Below are 20195 nucleotides of genomic sequence, written 5' to 3'. Positions count from 1 at the left end.
CTGGTTCGGTTCAAATTCAAACCTGCAGCTTGAACCAGATGGCTGGTTCGGTTCGAATTTGAACCTTCGAACCACCCTGGTTTGAATTTGAACAGTTTTGCACATCCCTAGGGGCCACAACTCTTGGCTGTGATGGGTGGGTGGGTGGAGTGGGGAGGGAGGAAGGGAGGGAGGGCGGTTTTCACATGTAGGTGTGAAAACAACAGCAGCCAGTTCTCTAGCTGCAAGCATCTACCGTTTTACATGGGATCACAGCCAGAATGCATTTTTAAAAGACACTTATGGAAAGGACTGTGAATGTGAAAAAGGACTGGGACCACAAGGGCAATCTAACCAAACAGTGTGAGAGCCAAATGTGCACTGTGTGTGTGCACTCTTGTGGAAAGTGACCACTGGTGGGTCTTGTGTTGTGTTTACATGAACTACTGCTACGTCTGACTTAGCAGACTGGTCAAGCGATTGAGTTGGGAGGAGCAACTAACTTGGTTCTTCTGGGTCAGCTGAGTGTGTCCGGCTGAGATTTGTAAGCATCTTCTCCTTGGGTCCCCAGAGGACGATGGATTACAACTTCACCACCACCCCAGCCACAATGGGAACTGTAGGGTGAGCCAAGTGAGGCTGGGACATTCATTACTTGTTGAGGGCAAGCAGCTACCATGGCACTGAAGAAGAGACTGACAGTGGTGTGTCCAACGTAAAAGATCTCCCTAAGGCTTTGGGCACCATTCAGAGAATGGCTGGGGTAGCGAAGCCCCATGGAAAGAGGTTAGCCGTTAGTGTTCCAGTGGTCCCCTCCTTCAACCCCTTGTACCAGGTCCTCGGCCTGTCTGCATTGGCCGTGTCCCTTCTCAGACCCTCTTAGCTTGCAGCCTCCTCCATGCACAGGAGTCGGCAGCTCTTACAGATCCCAAAAAGGGAGTTACCAGGCAGCAGGGGGGAGGGCAGAGATGGGTCGCAGGGATGATGCAACTGGGTGAAGCGAGCCCCACACCGCAGCCTTCCCTTTCCCTCCTCCCACTACAGGATAAATCCCTAGAAGAAAAGCAGCCGTTACTTGAAATACTTCCTCTCCCAAGGAAAATCTGGATGTTTTTGTTTCCCCCAACAGCTCGGCTGCAAGCATGAGTTCCTCTTGTGCAGAGGAGGGTGGCAGATGGGAACCTGCTCCCCACTCCAGCCAGATCCTCCTCCACCACCACCACCACCACCACCAAGAAGGCATCCAATGTTGGCAGTGACCTATCCTGAGCCACTGCAGCATCCCAAGCACAACCTACGGGGAAGAAGATCTCCTACACAAGTGCCATTGAGAGGGACAGGAGTTTCACAGGACGAGGAGCACACGCCAGACCTCTTGCACAGTTCCCCTTCCTTTCAGTTGGCCTTGTGCAGGAGAAGGGGGGCCCTGTGGGGGCAGCATCCCTCCCTGTGGCTGATCCGCACCGTGGCCCTGGGACCCGCCTGGCTCCTGTGTGTCTTCTGCAGGGTCCCAGAGGTTGGGGGCTTTAGCAGCGAGACAAGCCGTGCGGCCTCCCCCCCACCCGGCATCAAAGGGCATCCCTACATGTGAACCAGTCCTGAGAGCTCTTTCCGGTTGGCCTTTCAAACCCTTCTGCTCCCACCCACAGCAGCTGTGCTGCCTTCACGGAGGAAGGGAGAGGTTCAAAAAGGCTCATTCCACCAGTGGCCATCAGCCGTGGCAGCCAGATCTGGCCTCCCTCCCCCGGAGGCAATGTGCCTTGAGCACTAAGCCCTGGCGGGGGCCGCTTCCTCCCCCTTGCTTCTGCTTAGGACAGGAGTTCTCAACCTTGGGCCCCCCCCCAGATGATGTTAGACTACCACTCCCCTCATCCCCAGCTACCACAGCCAAATGCCATTGCAGCTAGGGGTGATGGGGTTTGTAGTCCAATATCACGTGGGCTCCCAAGCTTGAGAATCCTGGCTGGGGAGCTTCCCAAGGCATGAGCTCACCACTGCTGGCATCCAATTGACCGGCTCCGTGGGCCTGCCTCTGATCCCTGGGTTGGTGCTCTTGTGAGAAGGCAGAAGAGACACAGGGCTGTTTCCTACCCTCTCACAATATCGCTGAGCTACAAAGCGACCCTTCATGTGGCTTGCTCAGGAAACGGTGCTGCCGTGGGGACTACGCCTGGGAACAGCCTCTGTGCTGGGTCTGTGGGAGGCCACGGCAGGGCCAGAGATTCAGCGGGAAGCCGGGATTCCTGCCAGACATCGAAACCAAATGACGGGTGAAAAGCTGGTGGCTGCACTGGGCACCTGTTGAGCCCGGCGTGGGCACCAGAGGCCAGCCTTTCCTAGCCCCTCTGACAGGCTGGGTTCTTTCCCAGTATGAAGTGCCCAGACCTCTCGTTGGATCACAGGGGGTGTTCTAAGCACCCGCTGAATGTAGCCCTCTCAGAGGCAAGGTAGAGATGAGAGCCCGGCGTTCTGGAACCGCACATGGTCATCTGTTGCGTCCAGCCATGGTCTCCGGTCAACTTGGCTTGGCATATTTCTGGAGCACTTCCTCCAACCAGGTGTGGGGAAAGCCTATCACTCTCCGTGCCACAGCTCAGGGCAGCAATCAGGCCAGGAGAGCCCTCCTCTTGCAGGCAGGCACGTTGGCACACAGTTCCCTCTTGGCGACCCCCAACACATTTCAGTGGGCCTCCAGCAAGCCAGCCTGCACGGCTGCAGATCGATGCACGGACATTTGGGTGTGACTATAGCCGGCACCAATGCCCATTTGGTAGGCTGAAGTGCCTCCGAGGAGAGGAGAGCAAGCACTGGGCACGCAGGAGGTCCCAGCGCTTGCAGTTGAAAGGGGGTCCTCCTCCAGTAGCAGGGGGAGGACTGACCTCTCTTGCCTGTCACAGTGGACAGCCCTGGGATCTCTGGACCAATGCTTTGAACTCAAGCAAGTTCTTCACGGGGAGGCTAATTTGCCTAGGCGCACATGTAGCCCTTTAGGAAGCGGGGAGAGAACCCACCCCAGACTAGTGCAACTTCTCCCACCACTCAAGAGCCATCTGAGGAGGGAAATTGACACATTCCAAGGCAGCTGCCCATCCTGGCGGGTCAAGTTCACTTGTCCATCGACTTGTGGGGCTACAGGGTGCAGCCGCAACGAGGCCACAGATCTGAGGCTGGATCAGGGCCGGTGCCACCCTTGCCTCACTGGGGTAATGGGGAGTTGATTGCTTCTTCTATCCCATGAGCCCTCCCCAAGCTTGGCTCCCCCACTGTTGTTGGACTACAATGCCCATCATCCTCAGGCACATGGGCCAACAGGATGTGAGGAGTTGTCCAACAACATCTGGGCACTCACGGCTGGGAGCCTCTTCCGCGCAGAGGTCGGGAGAGCACTGCCCAGCTTTTCCTGCTCCAGCAGACAAAGAGCCTTACCGACAGCTCAAGCTACCATATTGTGGTTGTGTACACACACACACACACACACACACACACACACACACCCCTGGATGTGTGTTTTAACAGACTGGAGGAACTGTTCTTATCTACAGAGGGCAGAATGCCCTTGTTAGTGGGTAAGAGGCCCTTTGACCACCATTCCAACGATGGCAATCTCGGGAAAGGTCTGTTTTCTCATGGGGACCTTGCAGAACCCCTGTGACCACGTGGGGTGGAGCATCTGCTCCGGCTGTTCACGGACAAAGCATCTAGTGAAGGCAGGGGTTCTCAGACTTGGCTCCCCCGCTGTTGCTGGAGTGCAGCTCCCATGATCCACAGCCACAAATGGTCTTTGGCCGTTGTGATTGGGGATGATGGGAGTTGTAGTCTGCCAGCAGCTGGGCAGCCAAGTTTGAGAACCCCTGATTTAAGTGTTGGGCAGCTTCTTACACCTCCATCCAGCCTCTGCTCCTAGTTCACATGTTTGAGATCCACCCAGAGACTGAGAAACTTGCAGCTCAAAGTTCTCACCCGTTTGCTTCTGATGACCATCCACAAATCTTCAGTGACAGGAAGCAAGCAAGGACAGTGTCACAAAGGGGGCTATATGGTGCCTCTGCCCCAAAAGGTGTTTTTGCTTCACCTAACGGCATCAGACCTGCCCTCTACGTGCCACAGGAAAATGGTGCCGGCGAAGGGGCCTGCAGCGACAGACAGCTAGCCTGTGGCTAGGAGTCCCCAGCGGGCCTCAGCACCGCTGCCCTAATTCCTCCCTCTAGCCTTGGGGGGCAGCCGCAGGGCCACTTCTTGGCAAAAGAGCCATTCGGTGAGGGGAACATTCTGGCCCGGAAGGTGCCCTGTGGAGTGATTTCCAGGACTCTTGCCCATGACGCTCTTCTCCATCTTCCTGCCTGGAGTGGTGAAGCTGTGCCAGAGCTGCGAGCACAGCCAGTGGAAGCGGCGAAGTCTTTGGGGGGAGGCAAATCAAGACCAGTGAACACTGAAGAGTGAGAGGAAGCTGGGCCCTCCCGTTCACGAGGCGCCGAAGCAGCTGACATCGCTCAAGTCCTCTGTTCCGGGTAGGCCTCTGGACTCCCATGCAAAATGCTGGGTGGACTCGGGAGGGAGGGAGGGAGGGAGGTGGCCCTTGCTACTGCCAGCTGCTCCTCTGGCTGTCCGGCATTTCAACACCGCCTCTCCTGCAGTCACTGGTCTGCATGGACAACACGGCCGGCGTCCATGGAAGGTCAAAAGGAGGAAGCTCTCTGTGCTGCTCCTCAGCCATTTTTGGTTCATGTATTCTTCCTCCCAGGCACACGGAGACATTAATGAGACCAAGGAACATCACTGCGGAGGACGGACAATCTACTAGGACGAAACTGGGAAGGGTGGCACTTGAGTCTCTCTCCTTGGCTGGAGAGCCGAGAAATCACTGCTGGGAGCTCCTCTCTGGCAGAGAGAGAGTCTCTGCTCCTCACCTGGGGGGGCCACAGGAGCAAGTAGACAAGGAGGAGGACTCCGACCCCTTCGGCCAAACCCACCTCCAGAAAGCATCAAGCGGGGCAGCCCCCTTGCAGGCACTGCGTGAGGCAGCATCTCTCGTCTCTGGCCCAGGGTGGTGAATTGGTTCTCGATGAAATCCCTCCGCGTGGCTGACTGTACATTTGCACAAAGGGGGACTCCGTTCAGTACAGTTTGAGACGGTTAGTTAGTTGCCTGGACCCACCAACACACATCAAGGAGGACACCATGGCTGTCGTTCCCTTAAGGTTGCCTTGTGACTTCAGGGCTCCAAGGGACCAAGGGCCCGGAATATGGGAAATAGCAGCTAGAGAAGAGGGGGGAGAGTTTGGCGGGGCGCCCAGTGCAGCGGGCAACTTTTGTGGCCCTCAGTTCCAGCCAGTTAGAAGAGGTTTGCCTTGAGGGGGTTCGGCTTCCTGTGGAATGAGGAGAGGACCCCGGAGAAAGGCCCAGGCATGGCTTCAGCCGGCTGCCAGGCCTTCAGGAGGTCGGCGGTGTTGGTGGCACCGTTGCTGGTGCTCACGCCAGCCCACAGGGGGGCCTTGAGGGCCTGGGGGGCATGGCTGGGCCCCATGCCTTGCCCCCCTGTGCCAGGGCTCGGGCTCAGGCTGCCCCCAGGACTGTTCAGGTGGGCAGTTGTGGGCAGAGAGGCCGTGCTGTCCGGGGTTGGGCTGCAGTTGGACTCCTTGGACTCGTCATCCTCCGAAGAGGAGCGGGGGTCAGGCTTCTTGTTGGCCGAGGTGCCGCTGCCGCCGCCGCCGCCACTGCTGCCGCCACCGCCATTCTGCCCTTTGGCATTGGCTGCCCGCTCCTGCTTGCGGAACTTGGCACGGCGGTTCTGGAACCAAACCTGAATTGGAGGAGCAGAGAGAGAGGGGTGCATGAAGCACAGGCAGGACTGGAGGAGAACATGAGAACAGCCCTGCTGGATCAGGCCCAAGGAGGCCCATCCAGTCCAGCATCCTGTTTTACACAGTGGCCCACCAGATGTCTCTGAGAAGCCCACAGGCAAGAGGTGAGAGGGGCATGCCCTCTCTCCTCTTGTTGCTCCCCTGTAACTGGTACTCAGAGGCATCCTGCCTTGGAGGCTGGAGGTGGCCCATAGCCCTCCAAGTAGTAGCCGTTGATAGACTTCTCCTCCATGAAGTTATCCAAACCCCTCTTAAAGCCATCCAGGTTGTTGGCTGTCACCACATCTTGTGGCAGAGAATTCCACAGATTAACTATGCACTGTGTGAAAAAGTGCTTCCTTTTAACAGGTTTACCATGAAGATCCTTCGAATTTTATGTAACATATCTTTTTGCTGATAAAAGTGCTTCTGTTACTTTCTGTGTTGCTAAATTCTGCACTGTTGTGTATAAATTCCGTCAAGTAACAGTTAGGCAAAAACGTTTACCTTATTTGGTGTACTGTTCTTCATCTAAATGTGGCTAGTTTGATAGATTGACTGGATGCTTGTTATGAACTGTTACTGCGAGCTGATTCTGGTCAAGTACTGAACCATAATAAAGATCTGTCCACAACTCCCATCATCCTCAGCCACCATTTGGTGTGGCTGAGGATTATGGGAGCTGTAGTTCAACAATATCTGGAGGGGCACATGTGGGGAACCCCTGGCCTAAGTTAGACGAATCGAGCTTGAATTCATGCAATATGTGTAACAAAGAATCCCACTTTGATGCACGTTGATGTTGCTGAGGATGTTGCTGTGCAATTGATTTGTGCTGTTTTGATCCTACTGGCAGTTCACCTTGAGCTTCCTTATGACTGGGAAAGGAGAGATAATCTTATACAGCAGTGGGATCAGGTGGGCCTTACTGGGAATGCCACTCCAAAGTGGCGGGGGGTGGGGCGGTCCTTGGCCCTCCTGCAGATGTTGGCCTACAACTCCCATCATCCCTGGCTATTGGCCACTGTGGCTGGGGATGATGGGAGTTGCAGTCCAAAAACAGCTGGTGGGGAGGTGGGCTAGGTTGAGCAGGCCTGAGCTAGAAAGACCAGTGATCGGACTGGCAGCGTCTCCAAGCTACCAGTGATCCTGTTGAGAGCCTGGAGCCTGGGCCTTCTAAAGGCAAAGCATGTTGCCACCCCTGGACATATACCTCTGCCCACACGAGCCAGGAAACAGGGAGGGCCAAGGGAGGGGGAGAATGACCCAGAGGCCTGCTGCTGCGGCTGTTCACCTGCCCTCTCAAGGAACAGGGTCTTGAAATGGACTGGGATGTAATCTCACAGGCACCCCCCTGGGGCTGCTTACCTGCACTCTGGCTTCGGTGAGGTCGATTTTGAGGGCCAGCTCTTCTCGGGTGTAGATGTCTGGGTAGTGGGTCTCTGCAAAGACTCTCTCCAGCTCCTTCAACTGTGAACTGGTGAAAGTGGTCCGGATCCTGCGCTGCTTCCTTTTCTCGTTGATGGTGGACGGGTCCGAGAAGAACTTGTAGGGAACTAGTTGAGGTTTAAAAGGAGAAGGGAGGCCTTTGTTTAGAAGGTGATGGCAGGAGAGGAAATCCTGGAGAGCGGCTGCCTGTCTGTGTAGGCAAGACTGAGCTAGACAGACCAAGGCCTGACTCAGTACAGGAGAAAGCCGCTTCTTATGTCCAGCTTCCTATGTCACCCCTGCTCTCTTGGCAAAGAGGCACCTTTTAACGTGGTGGTTCTCTTGATTGAGCAGGGGGAGAGTAACTGGCCCTCTCCACCCCCAGCACAGCATCCCTCCAGTGACTGTTGCTGGTGTCTCTCTTAGGTTTCTTTTTAGACTGTGAGCCCTTCGAGGGCAGGGAGCCATCTTATTTATTTATTATTTCCCTGTGTAAACCGCCCTGAGCCATTGTTGGAAGGGAGTTATAGAAATCGAATAAATAAAATAAATAAACATCATAATAATAATAGTGGTAGCAGCATGGGGCTGAGATTTGAGGACATGAGCCTACAGATAGACTGCCACCTGATTTGAGTGCCCCCTTATTTTGGAATCAATGGAGTATTTTTAAAGTGGAGAAACTGAACTGAAAAATATGTCCCAGAGTTGATACTTGAATAATCACATAGGGAAACAAATGGTTTGTTGCAAACTCTAATGGGGGCAACAAAGATGTTCCTGTCTGCCGCTGAGAGAATGGAGCACCGCTTGTCTGCAATCTTCATACAAATATTTGATTAAAAGCAGACTCTCACTATTGTATATAGTCCATCCACACACAAATCAGAATTATTTGCACCAAGAAAGAATTAATTCTGTGGCCTTTATAAATTCTATATTTTATAAGTTTGCATAATTCATTTTGTTTTTGCAGGTTGTGGCAAAGCGCTAGGTAGACCACTGAGACCCCAATCTTCCAAACACTGAATGTCCTATTCCCCTCACTGGCTCTGACATGTGTTTTCAGGCCTGGATTCATGATAGCCAGTGTGGTGTAGTGGTTAGAGTGCTGGACTAGGACCGGGGAGACCCGAGTTCAAATCCCCATTCAGCCATGATACTACCTGGGTGACTCTGGGCCAGTCACTTCTCTCTCAGCCTAGCCTAAAACTAGTACACTGCTCTGGGATCCTTGGAGGAAGAGCGGGATATAAATGCAATAATAATAATATTAATAATAATAATAATAATAAATAGTAGCCAGGAGGTCTAGAGACTGACCTTTATAACACAAAGCTCATGATTGTTAAGGATGCTGGATTAACTGCCCAAACTCAAGTTTCACATTTATGAAGTATTTGCATTAAATTGTGGGGTCCAATCAGTTTTTCCTACAGTCTAAATTATCATGGTTTGACCTGCCGGAAGTATGTAGCAGTTTGTCCTGAAACTATTTTACATCTCTGGTGGCTGGATAAGGTTGCCAATGGCTAGAAATAAGTTTACCCTTCTAAAAATAAACCAGCCCATTCTACTACTGTCTGTAAGAGTGCAACAGGTGTATGCATTCAATTTGCCTCCAAAACCACAAGATTAACCACCTGCCAAGCTCCCTGGTAAAGGGACTCTATAGCACCTGGGCCACTGTTCTTCACTGTAACACCCAGGCGGGGGGCATGCAGGGGCAGCCCCCATCCACCCTAAGTGCAGCGCCCAACTAATTGTTTATCAGGCCTGTGTGTGAAACTTGGGCCAAAGCTGAATACTTTTCACTGCCCCACCCCTGGCCTCATGTAGAGGCTTTGCCCAGCACTTGGGGAGGGGACTTTAAGGGGAACCTAGTCCTCTTGAGTCCCAGGACCATCTCGTGCATGAAGGTGGCCTACAGGAAGGAAGACACTTCGCCCCTCCCAGCACTCTCCCCATAGCGCCTTTAAAAGAGGATTCCGTCTGGACCCTCCCAGCACTGAGAAAAGCACAGTACTGCGTGGAGGTCAGCAGCACAGTGGGAGACAGCCAGGGGTGGATTAATGCCAAGGCAAAGTAGGCACTTGCCTATGGCGGCAAATTCCAAGGGGCAGCAAATTTGCCTATGCATTAATCCATCACTTGTACTTGTTGGGCGGGAGAAAGTTACATCTCCTTTGAAAACTGCCCCTGTGTGGCAGCGGCCTGGTGGGAATGGCACAAGAACTCCTGGTGGGCCTGCCTGCTTCCCAAATCATGACAGGCTGGGCCATTTCCAACAGATTTGGGGCCTCTGTGCACGTGTGGGCAGAGGCCCGAAATGGGCTGGAAATGGCCTGACCATCATTTGGGAGGCAGGCGGGCCCATGGGAGGAGTTCTCGCTGCCCTCTCCGCAGCCACCACCATCACACCACACGTGCGAAGATGGCCTGACCTGTCATGGCTTGGAAAGTAGTGGAGATCATTGATCTGGGCTGTGTCAGGAAAGATCCCTTTTTTATTTACACTCCTAGACCCCTGAGATGGCTGTTTTCTTCTCTCAGAATGGAGGTTGGGAGCATGGCCCCCTTGCCGGTCTCCTCCAGGGTTGGGCCCTCGCAGGCTGGCTCTGCTGCAGCAACAAGGTGCAGGCAGTTGCTTGGAAGAGGCGTGTAAATCCCAGGGCACCAGAGAAGGGCAGTCAAGACTGGCGGCATTCCCAATGCATCTCAGGTTAGTCTTTGCAAATGCTGTTCCTTCATAAAGCAGCTCAACAGAACGACATCAAGGTTCGTGCTAACACACATCGAATGTCTGAAAACCAGGACTTGGGAACATCAGTTGCAGCCGCTGTCCTCCTTCAACCCAGCTGCAACCCCGATCCTCTTTTCTGGACTGGGTCATAGGATAACATAAGAAGCTGCCTTCTACTGAGTCAGACCATTAGTCCATCTAGCTCAGGACTGTCTACACAGACTGGCAGCGGCTTCTCCAAAGTGGCAGGCAGGAGTCCCTCTCAGCCATACCTTGACATGCCAGAGAATTAACTTGGGACTTTCTGCAAGCATGCAGGTGCTCTAGAGACTGTGCTAAAATGAGAGACAGGGAATGCCCACTGAAAAGCCCTGGTTTCTTCCACCGGGCCATGAGAATGCATTGAATTTCCGAATGGCCAATGGATATTCGGAAAGTCCATGCATTCCTGTGGCCCTTTGGAAGCAGGAACATAGGATGTTGCCTTCTATAGGTCCACCTAGCTCAGAAATGTCCTCTACAGAGACTGACAGCAGCGGCTTCTCCCAGGTTGCAGGCAGGAGTCTCCCTCAGCCCTGTCTTGGAGATGCTGCCAGGGAGGGAACCTGGAACCTTCTGCACGCACGCAAGCAGGCAGGCAGGCAGGCACTCTTCTCAGAGTAGTCCCATCATCCCCGAGGGGAATCTCTGATAGTGCTCACACATGTCGTCTCCCACGCAAATGTAAACCAGGGCAGACTCTGCTTAGCAAAGGGGACCATGCATGCTTGCTCCCAGCAGACCAGCGCTCCTGCTCCCCAGATGTTGGACTACAACTCCCATCACCCCAACCACACTGGCTGAAGGATTGTTGGAGCTCTAATTCAACATCTGAGGACTCAAGCTTGAGAATGCCTGCCCTCAAGTGCACATACTGATGTTTTGGATATGTAATTTATATGGAAACAATTAGATCGAGTGTTTCTTTAACAAGCCAAAAGGAGAAAACTCCGTTTACCAATTTGTCTTCCCTTGGCAAGCATACCAAACTGCAGCATCCTCTTCAGAGAAAAAGTCCCACTTTCAAAATACCCTGACGTCACTTGTGTGGTAAAGGTAGAGTGTGCCCTCGAGAGTCGAGAGTTGGTGTCGACTCCTGGCAACCACAGAGCCCTGTGGTTGTCTTTGGTAGAATATAGGAGGGGTTTGCCATTGCCTCCTCCTGCGCAATATGAGATGATGGCCTTTCAGCACCTTCCTCTATCAACCGATAGAGGTATTCCCATAGTCTGGGAAGCATACCAGTGGGGATTTGAACTGGCAACCTTCTGCTTGTTAGTAAAGCATTTCCCCTCTGGACTTGGGCTTTAATTCTGATTGCAAATTAGAGAGCAATTGTTGTTTGCTTTTCAGTATCTATCCAGGCTCAGGAGTTGGGCAAAGAGAACTTCTCCCTCCCTCATAATCACAGACACCTTTTTTTGGTAAAGGAATTTATTTGTCTGTAAGTTTAATATTAGTAGTCCATATAATCGTGTGTTGTATTTCAATAAAGCACAAAAATGGATCTGGTTCACCGCTAGAAATGTGCTTGTTTAAGTAGGATATCAATCTTTGAAACAATATAAACTTACTTTGCAAAATACACATTTAAAAACCACAAAGCAAGTTTGTTCATTAAGCCAATCTGCTCTTCAATTCACTGGCAATGCAAAATCCTAAGCACATTTTCCAAGGTGTACGGCCTGCTGAATGCATGAGGTTGGTTTCCGAATAAACAGGCTTGGATTGCACAACCATATATTTGTGGTGGATCTGGAAGCCTGTGTGCAGTGCTGGGCTGCCCAGCCTATAATGTTGGGCTGCAACTGCCCTCAACCCCATTCACAATGTCCACTGGGGATGATGGGAATTGTAGTCCAATGCCATTTGGGGACCCAGGGTTGGGAAGCCCCTGATGTTAGAGCTAGATTGTTGGATTCCAAGCAAGGGTCGAATCTCCACGCTGCCATGACTCTCACTGGGTGACCTTTGGCCAGTCACTACCTCTCTCACCTAACATACTTTGCAGGGCTGTTGTGAGGATGAAGTTGGGGCAGTAGCCATGAACTGCACACCACCTTCCGAGCTCCTTGGAGGAAGGGAAGGATATATGTGAGTGAAATAAATCCTAAAGTATCCCAATGGTGTAAAAAGCGGAGAATGCTGGGGGGGGGGAGGGGGAGTGTTCTGTAAAACACAAAAGGCCTTCATACTCTGGCCTACCAGAAGCTCATTCAAGAAAAACAGCATTACCTGTTTGGCAATATGAATACGATGAATATTTATATACCGTTTTCCAACAAAAGTTCCCAAAGCAGTTTACATAGATATAAATGAATAAAAAGGCTCCCTATCCCCAAAGGGCTCACAATCTAAAAAAAGCAACACAAGATAGACCCCAGCAACAGCCACTGGAGGGATGCTGTGCTGGGGATGGAGAGGGCCAGTTGCGCCCCCCATGATAAACAAAGAGCATCACCACTTTAAAAAGGTGTCTCTTTGCTCTGTTAGCATCTCTTATCCATTAAGCCAACAATGACAATGTACTCCCAAAAAGAATCTCCACTCTGCAGAAGATCCGACCAGCAGGCAACTTAGCATCCTTTCAAGGAAGAGCTTCTACTGTGCCTTGCTCTACTGGAGGTGAGGAATCAGAAGAGATTTTCCTTCAGATCAAACATGGAAGCTACCCTGGGGTCAGTTTTGCCTTCTGGGCATCTTGTGGCTTGGCTCCTTTGCTTGAGCAACCTGGACTGTGTGTGGCTTTGCCCCTTTCTGCAGTGCAGCTGTTCACTGTGGTCCAGGTGGCCATGGCCTCCTTCTTGGCCTCGTGGCTATTGCACCCTTGATCGACACAGAGCGCTACAAGTTGACATGAAGCAACAGAAGAGGTCCCTACTCCAATTAGCTTACAATCTGGGGAGAACTAAGATTGCAGGGGTGACCAAGCAGAGACTTTCCAGCTGTGGATGGACCACACAACTCCCAATTTATGGCAACTGGGGATGATGGGACTTGTAGTTCAACAACCACTGGAGAGCTTTCACTTGGCCACCTGGGCCGCGTATTAGGGAGGAACTGGTTTCGGGAACTCCCCTTACACCCTACTTACCCCCGGTGCCCAGGAGGACCCCCCCCTTCCCAGCACGACTTTGGGCGGCCCAGCCTTGCTAGTCCTCTGCGGCCTCCTTGGCGATCCCGACGGCGAGGAAGAGGCCCTGCAATTCGCACTTCGTTAGCACCGAGGGAGGGAGGCGCGGGGAAAGGGGCGAGTGCCTCGGGCGGCTGCCTTGCGCCCGAAACGAAAGGCTCTTTCACACACGCCTGGAAAGGGAGCGACTCCGGCTTATATACTGCTGCATCTGCAGGGATCCTCCCGAGTCGATCCGTTGTTACTTCGACCTCGAACCACAAAGCAGTTGAGCTGGACTCGCAAGTGAGTAGCAGGGATTTCAATTCAGCCCGCGTTGAATTCGTTCCGACTCCGAGTCATCCGGCCTGCCGCCAGATTGCCCGAGGCTGGCTTGCAGGCCACTCGCGTTCCCACCCGCCGCAGCTCTCGTGCTTGCTTCCGACAGACGAGCACGCGGCTTTTCACAGAGTTGCCTGGCTCGCTGCCTGCGTGCGACGCCCGCCGATGGGCGCCTCCAACGCTCCGCCGCCTCCTGGCCCGGTGACTCCGGGGAAAGCAGGCTCTCCGCCAGGATCGGCGCCAGCCCCGCAGCAGGATGAAGGCGAACTCGCGGCACCTTGGGGGCCCAGGCCTGGAGGCCACCTCGGTCGCCGGGCCGGCGGGGTGTTTGGGAGGAAGAAGCGCGGAGATCTCGCCCCCGCAGCGCTGCTTTCTCGGGCGCCCCGCCAGATCTTCGGAGGGGAAATTGCGCTCGCACTCCGGATGGGCACGAGATGGTCCCTCCGAGCAGTAGCGGCGCTCCCTTACCACCCCGGGGAGAGCCACAAGAAGCAGCCCGGCTGGCTCCTCTCTCCCGCCCTGTCCGAGAGCCACGCTGCCTGCAGGCTGGTCATTCGTCAGGTAGAGCTCTGTAGTTAATCGCGGGGCTCTACCTGGCGAATGGCCAGCCTGCAGGCAGCCTGGCTCTCGGACAGGGCGGGAGAGAGGAGCCACCCAAGTTGCCCCGCCCGCCCGCCCGCCCGCCACTCGTTAGGACGAACCCTTCACTTTATCGTCAGTGCTTAAAGACGGATATACGGGGCTCGTCTCCAGCCCAGACCAGCGGACTTAAATCCTTTGCGACAATAGGGCGAACGATAATTACATTACTCCGATTAAAAACGAAAACCGAGGAGAAAAGCGGTATCCTTTCGACTCTTGACGGTTTGCAGCTCGGCGGCCCCGTGTCCACTTACTCGGAAGCAACTGGCGCCGTATTCAGTGGGGTTTTCTCCCACTTAAACGTGCACCGGGTTGGAGCCTTCATACGATGCTCGGCGTGGAGGTGGGATCTTTTTGCGGCACAGTTTTAGTCTGCGGGAGGCTGGAAGAACATCGGGCCGCCTTGGCCGAGGAGGAGAAGTAGGCACACTTCGGGCCCGATTCGGGCAAGGAGGTGGCTGCGGAGGTGGAGGGGCGAGTGCTGCCCCTAACCACCCGCTGCCCTCCCTTCTGCTTCAGAAATCTAATCTGTGGGACGCAGCTCGCCCACCCATACATGCACTTTGCCCCTTCTACCCCCGCCCTTCCCCTTTGCGGCCACTGGTGGTATTCTGCTTGCTTTCAGAATACGTATCTATTCTACCTTTTAGGCTGCGGGCCCCTTCGCTTCCGCTGGTGTCTCTCCTGAATCCATTTCTAGACTGTACGCCGCTGGGGCAGGGACCTGTCTTCCTATTCTTCCTGCAGCGCCCTGCACGGGGACAGGTGGGTGCCCTATAAGGAATGCTACACAGCAGCCATTTTTGGCATTGCAATCCTAAAACACATTTCAGAAATCACCCCCAAAGTAAGGCAAACCATTTCAGCAGCCCAGAAGCGCTTTTAAGGCGGGTTGCAGGACTGGGCGCATGAGAGCGGAAGGCTGCTGTTCAAGAGCCCCGGGCCTGCAAGCGGGGCCTTTTGGGGTCAGGGGGCTTGAGAGGTGGACCCAGAGGGGGCTCGCAGAGTTCTGAATAAAGCCGGCAAGGACGCAGCAGCCGCGCAACTGCTGTGTGTGGGTTGCAAAAGCCGGAGCGAGCGGGCGAGCGCATTTCAGCCGACCTTCACCGCAGCCTCTCACCCGGCCAAGCGCTCCCGTTTAAACGGCTTGGTGGGCAGGTGCGCTGAGGTGGGAGGCTGGGAATTAATTGTGGGAAGGGCGGGGGCCTTTTCCTGCCTGCAAACCTATTCTCGACTTATACCCGTTTGGAGCAAATATCTCCGCATCCATTACGCTTTTTTGGATGGTTCACTGTTCACCATTCGTTTGGCTTCGCTGTTCTCTGTCGCCGGCTTTCAGCAGCCCGCGGAATGAACCCGAGGACCGCCCGCCTGGCGTGGGGGCCTTTCTGCGGCTGGGCGAAGTGGCCGCACCCGCTTCTCAATATGCCGCTGCTTGTGGCAAGGGTGAGGCCGGATCCAAACCAGTTCCCGTTTTTCCTAGTTTATCTCCTGGAAACAATGCCTAGAATGGGGATTTCTGTTAAGGGATTGCGGTGCCCTCCAGATCACTTTGAGGATCACTTTGAACGAACCTCCATGCTTTTTTCTTCCAAACACAAGACAAAACACTCGCATTTCTTTGCTTGCTGCTGACTCTCCTCACAAAATCCGGATCCGCTTTGCTGTTTGCAAAGAGGGACGCCGGCCGGGGAGGGCGGGGAATCTTAATTCCATCCATAGATATTGCAAGGAGTTGCAGCCTGAACCATTAAGACGCCTTTTACAGCTGAAAGGGGTGGTCAGCCAGGGCGAGTTGTCTTCCTTGCCGGTACAAAGGAATGTGCGATCCAGTGGATTCCCACTATCACCAGTGGGGAGGGAAATTTCGCAGACGGTTCAGAACTTCCAAGTAATCGGCAGGCAGGAAAAAACTTCTAAGCGCCGGGCCAAAGGGGGGCAGACCGGGGGTGGGAGGAAGAGGAGTAGGAGGAGAAACCCCTTACTTGATTTGTGGGGGGGGGGTGAAGGAGAAATAAACGTTTTGGGGATTGTTCGGTTTGGTGGAGGGGCAGTTCAGTAGAAAGGGGGCCCGAACCTCGCATGCTTGAAGCGGGGGGATCTGCACCCCTGATGCCAAGGAGACTCACAGGTGAGGAGGGGCGTCGGACTGCGGTTCCACTCAGTGACTGAATTCCACCGAGTGATATCGGGACCAGTTTGTATCTTAATGGCATCTAGTTAAACACAATCCGGATTAAGGGGTGCATTTTACATGTTCCATTGAATCCAAGGAGGGTGAGGAGAAGTGTCCCTTTACAACACCATTCTAACTATACTAGGAAGACCGTCTGACTTCAATGCGACTTACTCCCGTTGAAGCGTGCATCGGAGTGCAATCTACTATGGTGCTTTGCTCTTTGCGAGAGAGAAGGTTACACTCACACAATTACGCTTGAGAAATAGCTTCTATCCAAAAGAGGTTTAGCTTTGAATGCACCAAAATACAGTTTCTGATGGGGTTTTTGTTTTTCAGTTCTCAGAGTTCTTTAGTGTTTCTTTTAGAGTTTTTAGAGTAATGGGTATATGAGGGGGGGCGGTATATTGGGATATATTTAGCTATTCTTTGTTAGGTCCTGTAGAGGTTGTTGTAGATTCTTTCAATCTCGTTGTTCTGTACAGGACAATGACAATAAAGATTTATCGTATCGTATCGTACTTAGGAGTAAGCTCCATTGAACACGATGGGATTTACTTCAGAGTAAACATGCATATGATCTGGCCGCCCAGTATTCAAAGTTGATCGGCTCTTGGCCAACTTCTCCAGAACGGAATCCTAGTTTTTTAAACCTTTCCTCCAAGGATGCGGCGGAGGCCGCTCAACTCTTTATAGCGCCCCAGAGCAATCGAAGATGTCTGTGTCGGGGAACGCTCCCCCCCCCTTCCCACACGGATGTCCAAAGAACACCCCGTAGCGGCGGGAAAGGAGAAGAAAGCGCTAGAGTTGAAATGGCCAAGATCCCGAATGTCATGAAGTTTACATCGGAATTTCCTTGCAGCCAGATATTAGTCGCCCGGGTGGTTCAGCGATTGTGGCTCTCAGATTTATTTTCAAAAGAGAGACCCAAGTTGAGCAATAAAAGGGAGCGCGTTTTTTGGACTGGTGGTGCAGGAGCATGCAATGTTTTAGTTACACAGCACTTTTCCTCCATGGAAGTGGCGGAGAAGACTGGGAGAGAGGAGAAGAGGACAGACCGATATATGAAGGGGTTCGAAAGTTTTACAAAAAGCGACAGGCTTTTGCGTAGCCTTCGTTTGTTTCAGCTCGGAATTTCTCCTGGGGTTTGCGCGGGAGAAGTTCTCGCTGGATCTACCCTGAAGAGAAAGCTTGCTCCTTCACTCCCATGGGCTTTCGAAGGATTATTATCCTCTTAAGGAGAAAAGAAAAAAAACTCAGCAGAGACTTTGAAGACTAATATATATTAAGTCCGTCAGACTAGGATCTAATCGTCGAACTGTATCACAGAACCGCAGAGCTGGAGGGACCGTGTCGGTCTTCTGGTCCAGCTGCCTGTTCGTCACCAGCATCCGCTACAGCATCTCTGACAGGTGCGGAGTCTTGAAGGTACCCCAAGATGCTTCGTGGGTTTCGCGGCAACTGACCCAGACGGCCATCCCTAGGAAGGCGCCTTTTGTGAACACAGTTCCGTAAACATCGTCTCTTTTTCTGCTCAGTTTCAAACTCAGGTTGGTCTGTTGCGGATTTGCCTCGATGTTGACTAGGCAATAGTTATAATTAGATGGCTGTAAACTGTCCAGAGATTTTCACTTCGGGCTGCAATCCTGACCCCGCTTATGGCTAACGGAGAAATTCGGTAATTGATTTCAGTACGGAACTGGATTGCACCATGGTATTGAGATTTATCTCTCGCCACAAATCTAAAACCACAAACGCTCGACTCTTTCCCCAGATTAATAAATTCCATAAAAAAATATTTCTAGGAGCTATTTCTGCAAAATATCAAATTAGATTTCTCGATCTAATCCTTCCATTTGCTGTAACCTGATTACCCATTAATTTGTTTTGGCTGTGAACAGAGGGCTACGGAGCCCTTAACTCGATTAGGTGCAAATGTTATATCTTTATAACCGCATTTTGCAAAATTGGTTTATACCTGGTGGGTTGCTGCGTCTCCCCCCCGCCCCGCACCCGCTCCCTCTCCAAAGGGGAATGAAATAAAGGGGCGAGGGGCTCGCTGATCGCCAAACCAGGGACGGAGAGCCAGCGCCAAGGTGGCCAGCTTCTCTCCTTCGCCTCCTCGTTGGCCTGTCTCCGAATTAGGCTCCTGGACTCTGCCCAGCTGACCCCGGCCACCACGCCGCTGCCTCTTTGCAGCTGGAGCCTTTGGAAGATGCGTCAGGAGCATCCGGGGGACTCCCAGAGGAGAGAGGGGCAAGCGGGAACCCTCGCTGTCTCCGGAGCTGCTCCAGAGCCGTCTAAACGGGCGCCGGACTCCCCTGAGCATCTCTAGAACCTGCAGCAAACCTCGCCGGATTTCTAAACATCTCCACTGGCGACCTGGAGCGGGGTGGGGGGGGGGAGCACCCTCGCAGGGCCCCCCTCAGCTGAGCCTCTGGAGAGCCCAAGTGGCGCGCTCCTGACTTGGCCGACGCCTCCGTGGCTAGGAAAGGGGGTTCTTCTTACCTGTGGCGTAAGGCGAAGGCTGGTGGTCGCGGAGGGCGCCCAGGGTGCAGTTGGCCGTGCTGAGGGGAGGGCAGCCCGGGTTGGCCCCGAAGCTGCTCCGGATGGGGTTGTACTGGAAGGTGTTGGCTTGGCTGCAGGAGCTGAAGTCCGCGTACGCCGAGGCCTCCATGGCCGCCATGCAGGAGTCGTAGGAGTTGAGGTACGAGTAATCCATTTTGTACATAGAGGAGGGCGGCGGCACAGCAGCAGCAGCAGCAGCAGCGGGGTCCTCCGGCCAGCTCCCCTCGACTCGGCCCGGCGTAGGTGCTGCTGCCCGCCCGCGCCGCGCCTCCCTCTGTGCTGCTCGACCGACGGGGCGGGCGGATGATATAGATGGCCGCGATCCGGGCAGGACAAGAGACGAGGCGGCGGGATCCTTTGCATGACAATCTCTCCTGGAGTCGATTGGGGGCAGGAGCGGCGGAGGGGGGAGGGGGTGCCCGCAGGCCCCGCCCCAACCCCGCCCCTCCCTCCGCCAGCCCTTAACCCTTTCGGGGGGCCTCGGAGGCGCCAGGCAGGAGGCAGAGGGGGGAGTGGAGGAGCTCGACAGCCCCTCCTCCCCCCACCACTGCAAGGAGGGTTGAGTGGGAAGGGAACCCCAACTCCGGTGCCTTCTCCAGGGCAGGGGTCGACCCCTCTTCTTCTCTTGTCTCCCTCAATTGAAAGGCCATTGCTGGGGGGGACGGGGACTCGGCCTTGCTGCCCCTTCTCCAGGCGTGTGCTGGGCGGGGGGCCTTGGAGGGATCCTGCTGGAGGGGGACTCCTGGTTTGTGGGGGCGCAAAGGGAAAGCCAAAGGCTCAGCGGAGAGGCCGTCTATCTCCTCGCAGCATCTCTCCAGGCTTTCTCTCCCCCCCCCCATTTAAAGACTACAAAAAGGACGCCTCGAAACCTCCGGCCCCCAGCAGACACCGGAAAGGAAACTTCTTCCTTCTCTTCTCCGCTATTTTTTCTCCGTCTCCTTCTTCCTCGAGGATAATTGACCTACCTTGCAGGGCGGTCGCAAGGATCACTGCGATCGGTGTTAGGAGGCGCCCCCTTGAACGACCCACAAAACAAGCGCTATAGAAATACTAGAAGTCGTTTTTATTCAGTGGGTTGTAAAGATGCTTTCTTTCATCGTTTGTATCTTCACCCGTTTCGTTCTTTCCTCGACTAAAGAAGGGGTGATTCAGTTTGTTGAGATTAGCTAGTTGGTTTCCCCCCAAAAAAACTGTCTCCACTCCCTGCCCCACTCCACCTGGAATCTCCAGGAATCGGCCTCTCCATCTCCGACCTGCCTCTGGAAAGTAAGTCTGGAGACCTGAAGGGCCGGATAGTGTGCAAACGATTGGGCGGGGGAGGGATGC

The 20195-nt window shown here is 53.8% G+C and overlaps 1 protein-coding gene across 1 annotated transcript; it reads right to left on the bottom strand.

Annotated features, from left to right (window-relative positions):
• Nucleotides 1-5265: 5265 nt before the first annotated feature.
• PHOX2A (paired like homeobox 2A) lies at nucleotides 5266-19032 on the bottom strand. The gene is made up of 3 exons (XM_053311798.1): nucleotides 18810-19032; nucleotides 7188-7375; nucleotides 5266-5779 (listed from the first exon to the last, which is right to left on the bottom strand). Exons 1-3 carry the CDS (start codon nucleotides 19030-19032, stop codon nucleotides 5312-5314), a joined length of 879 nt encoding a protein of 292 aa, XP_053167773.1. The 3' UTR covers nucleotides 5266-5311.
• Between the last annotated feature and the right edge of the window lie 1163 nt (nucleotides 19033-20195).

The sequence above is a fragment of the Hemicordylus capensis genome, chromosome 3, assembly GCF_027244095.1.
Source record: "Hemicordylus capensis ecotype Gifberg chromosome 3, rHemCap1.1.pri, whole genome shotgun sequence".
Classification (NCBI taxonomy): domain Eukaryota; kingdom Metazoa; phylum Chordata; class Lepidosauria; order Squamata; family Cordylidae; genus Hemicordylus; species Hemicordylus capensis.
Note: the sequence above shows the minus strand (reverse complement) of the source record. Positions and strands in the feature narration are given on the sequence as shown.

What these genes read in the sequence shown, in the direction of transcription:
- PHOX2A (XM_053311798.1), bottom strand. Translation starts at nt 19,032, where the DNA reads ATGTACAAAATGGATTACTCGTACCTCAACTCCTACGACTCCTGCATG. An exon ending in GCCTTCGCCTTACGCCACAG is followed by an intron (nt 7,376 to 18,809) that starts GTAAGAAGAACC and finishes AACCTCAACTAG; the next exon opens with TTCCCTACAAGTTCTTCTCG. An exon ending in TCACCGAAGCCAGAGTGCAG is followed by an intron (nt 5,780 to 7,187) that starts GTAAGCAGCCCC and finishes CCTCCAATTCAG; the next exon opens with GTTTGGTTCCAGAACCGCCG.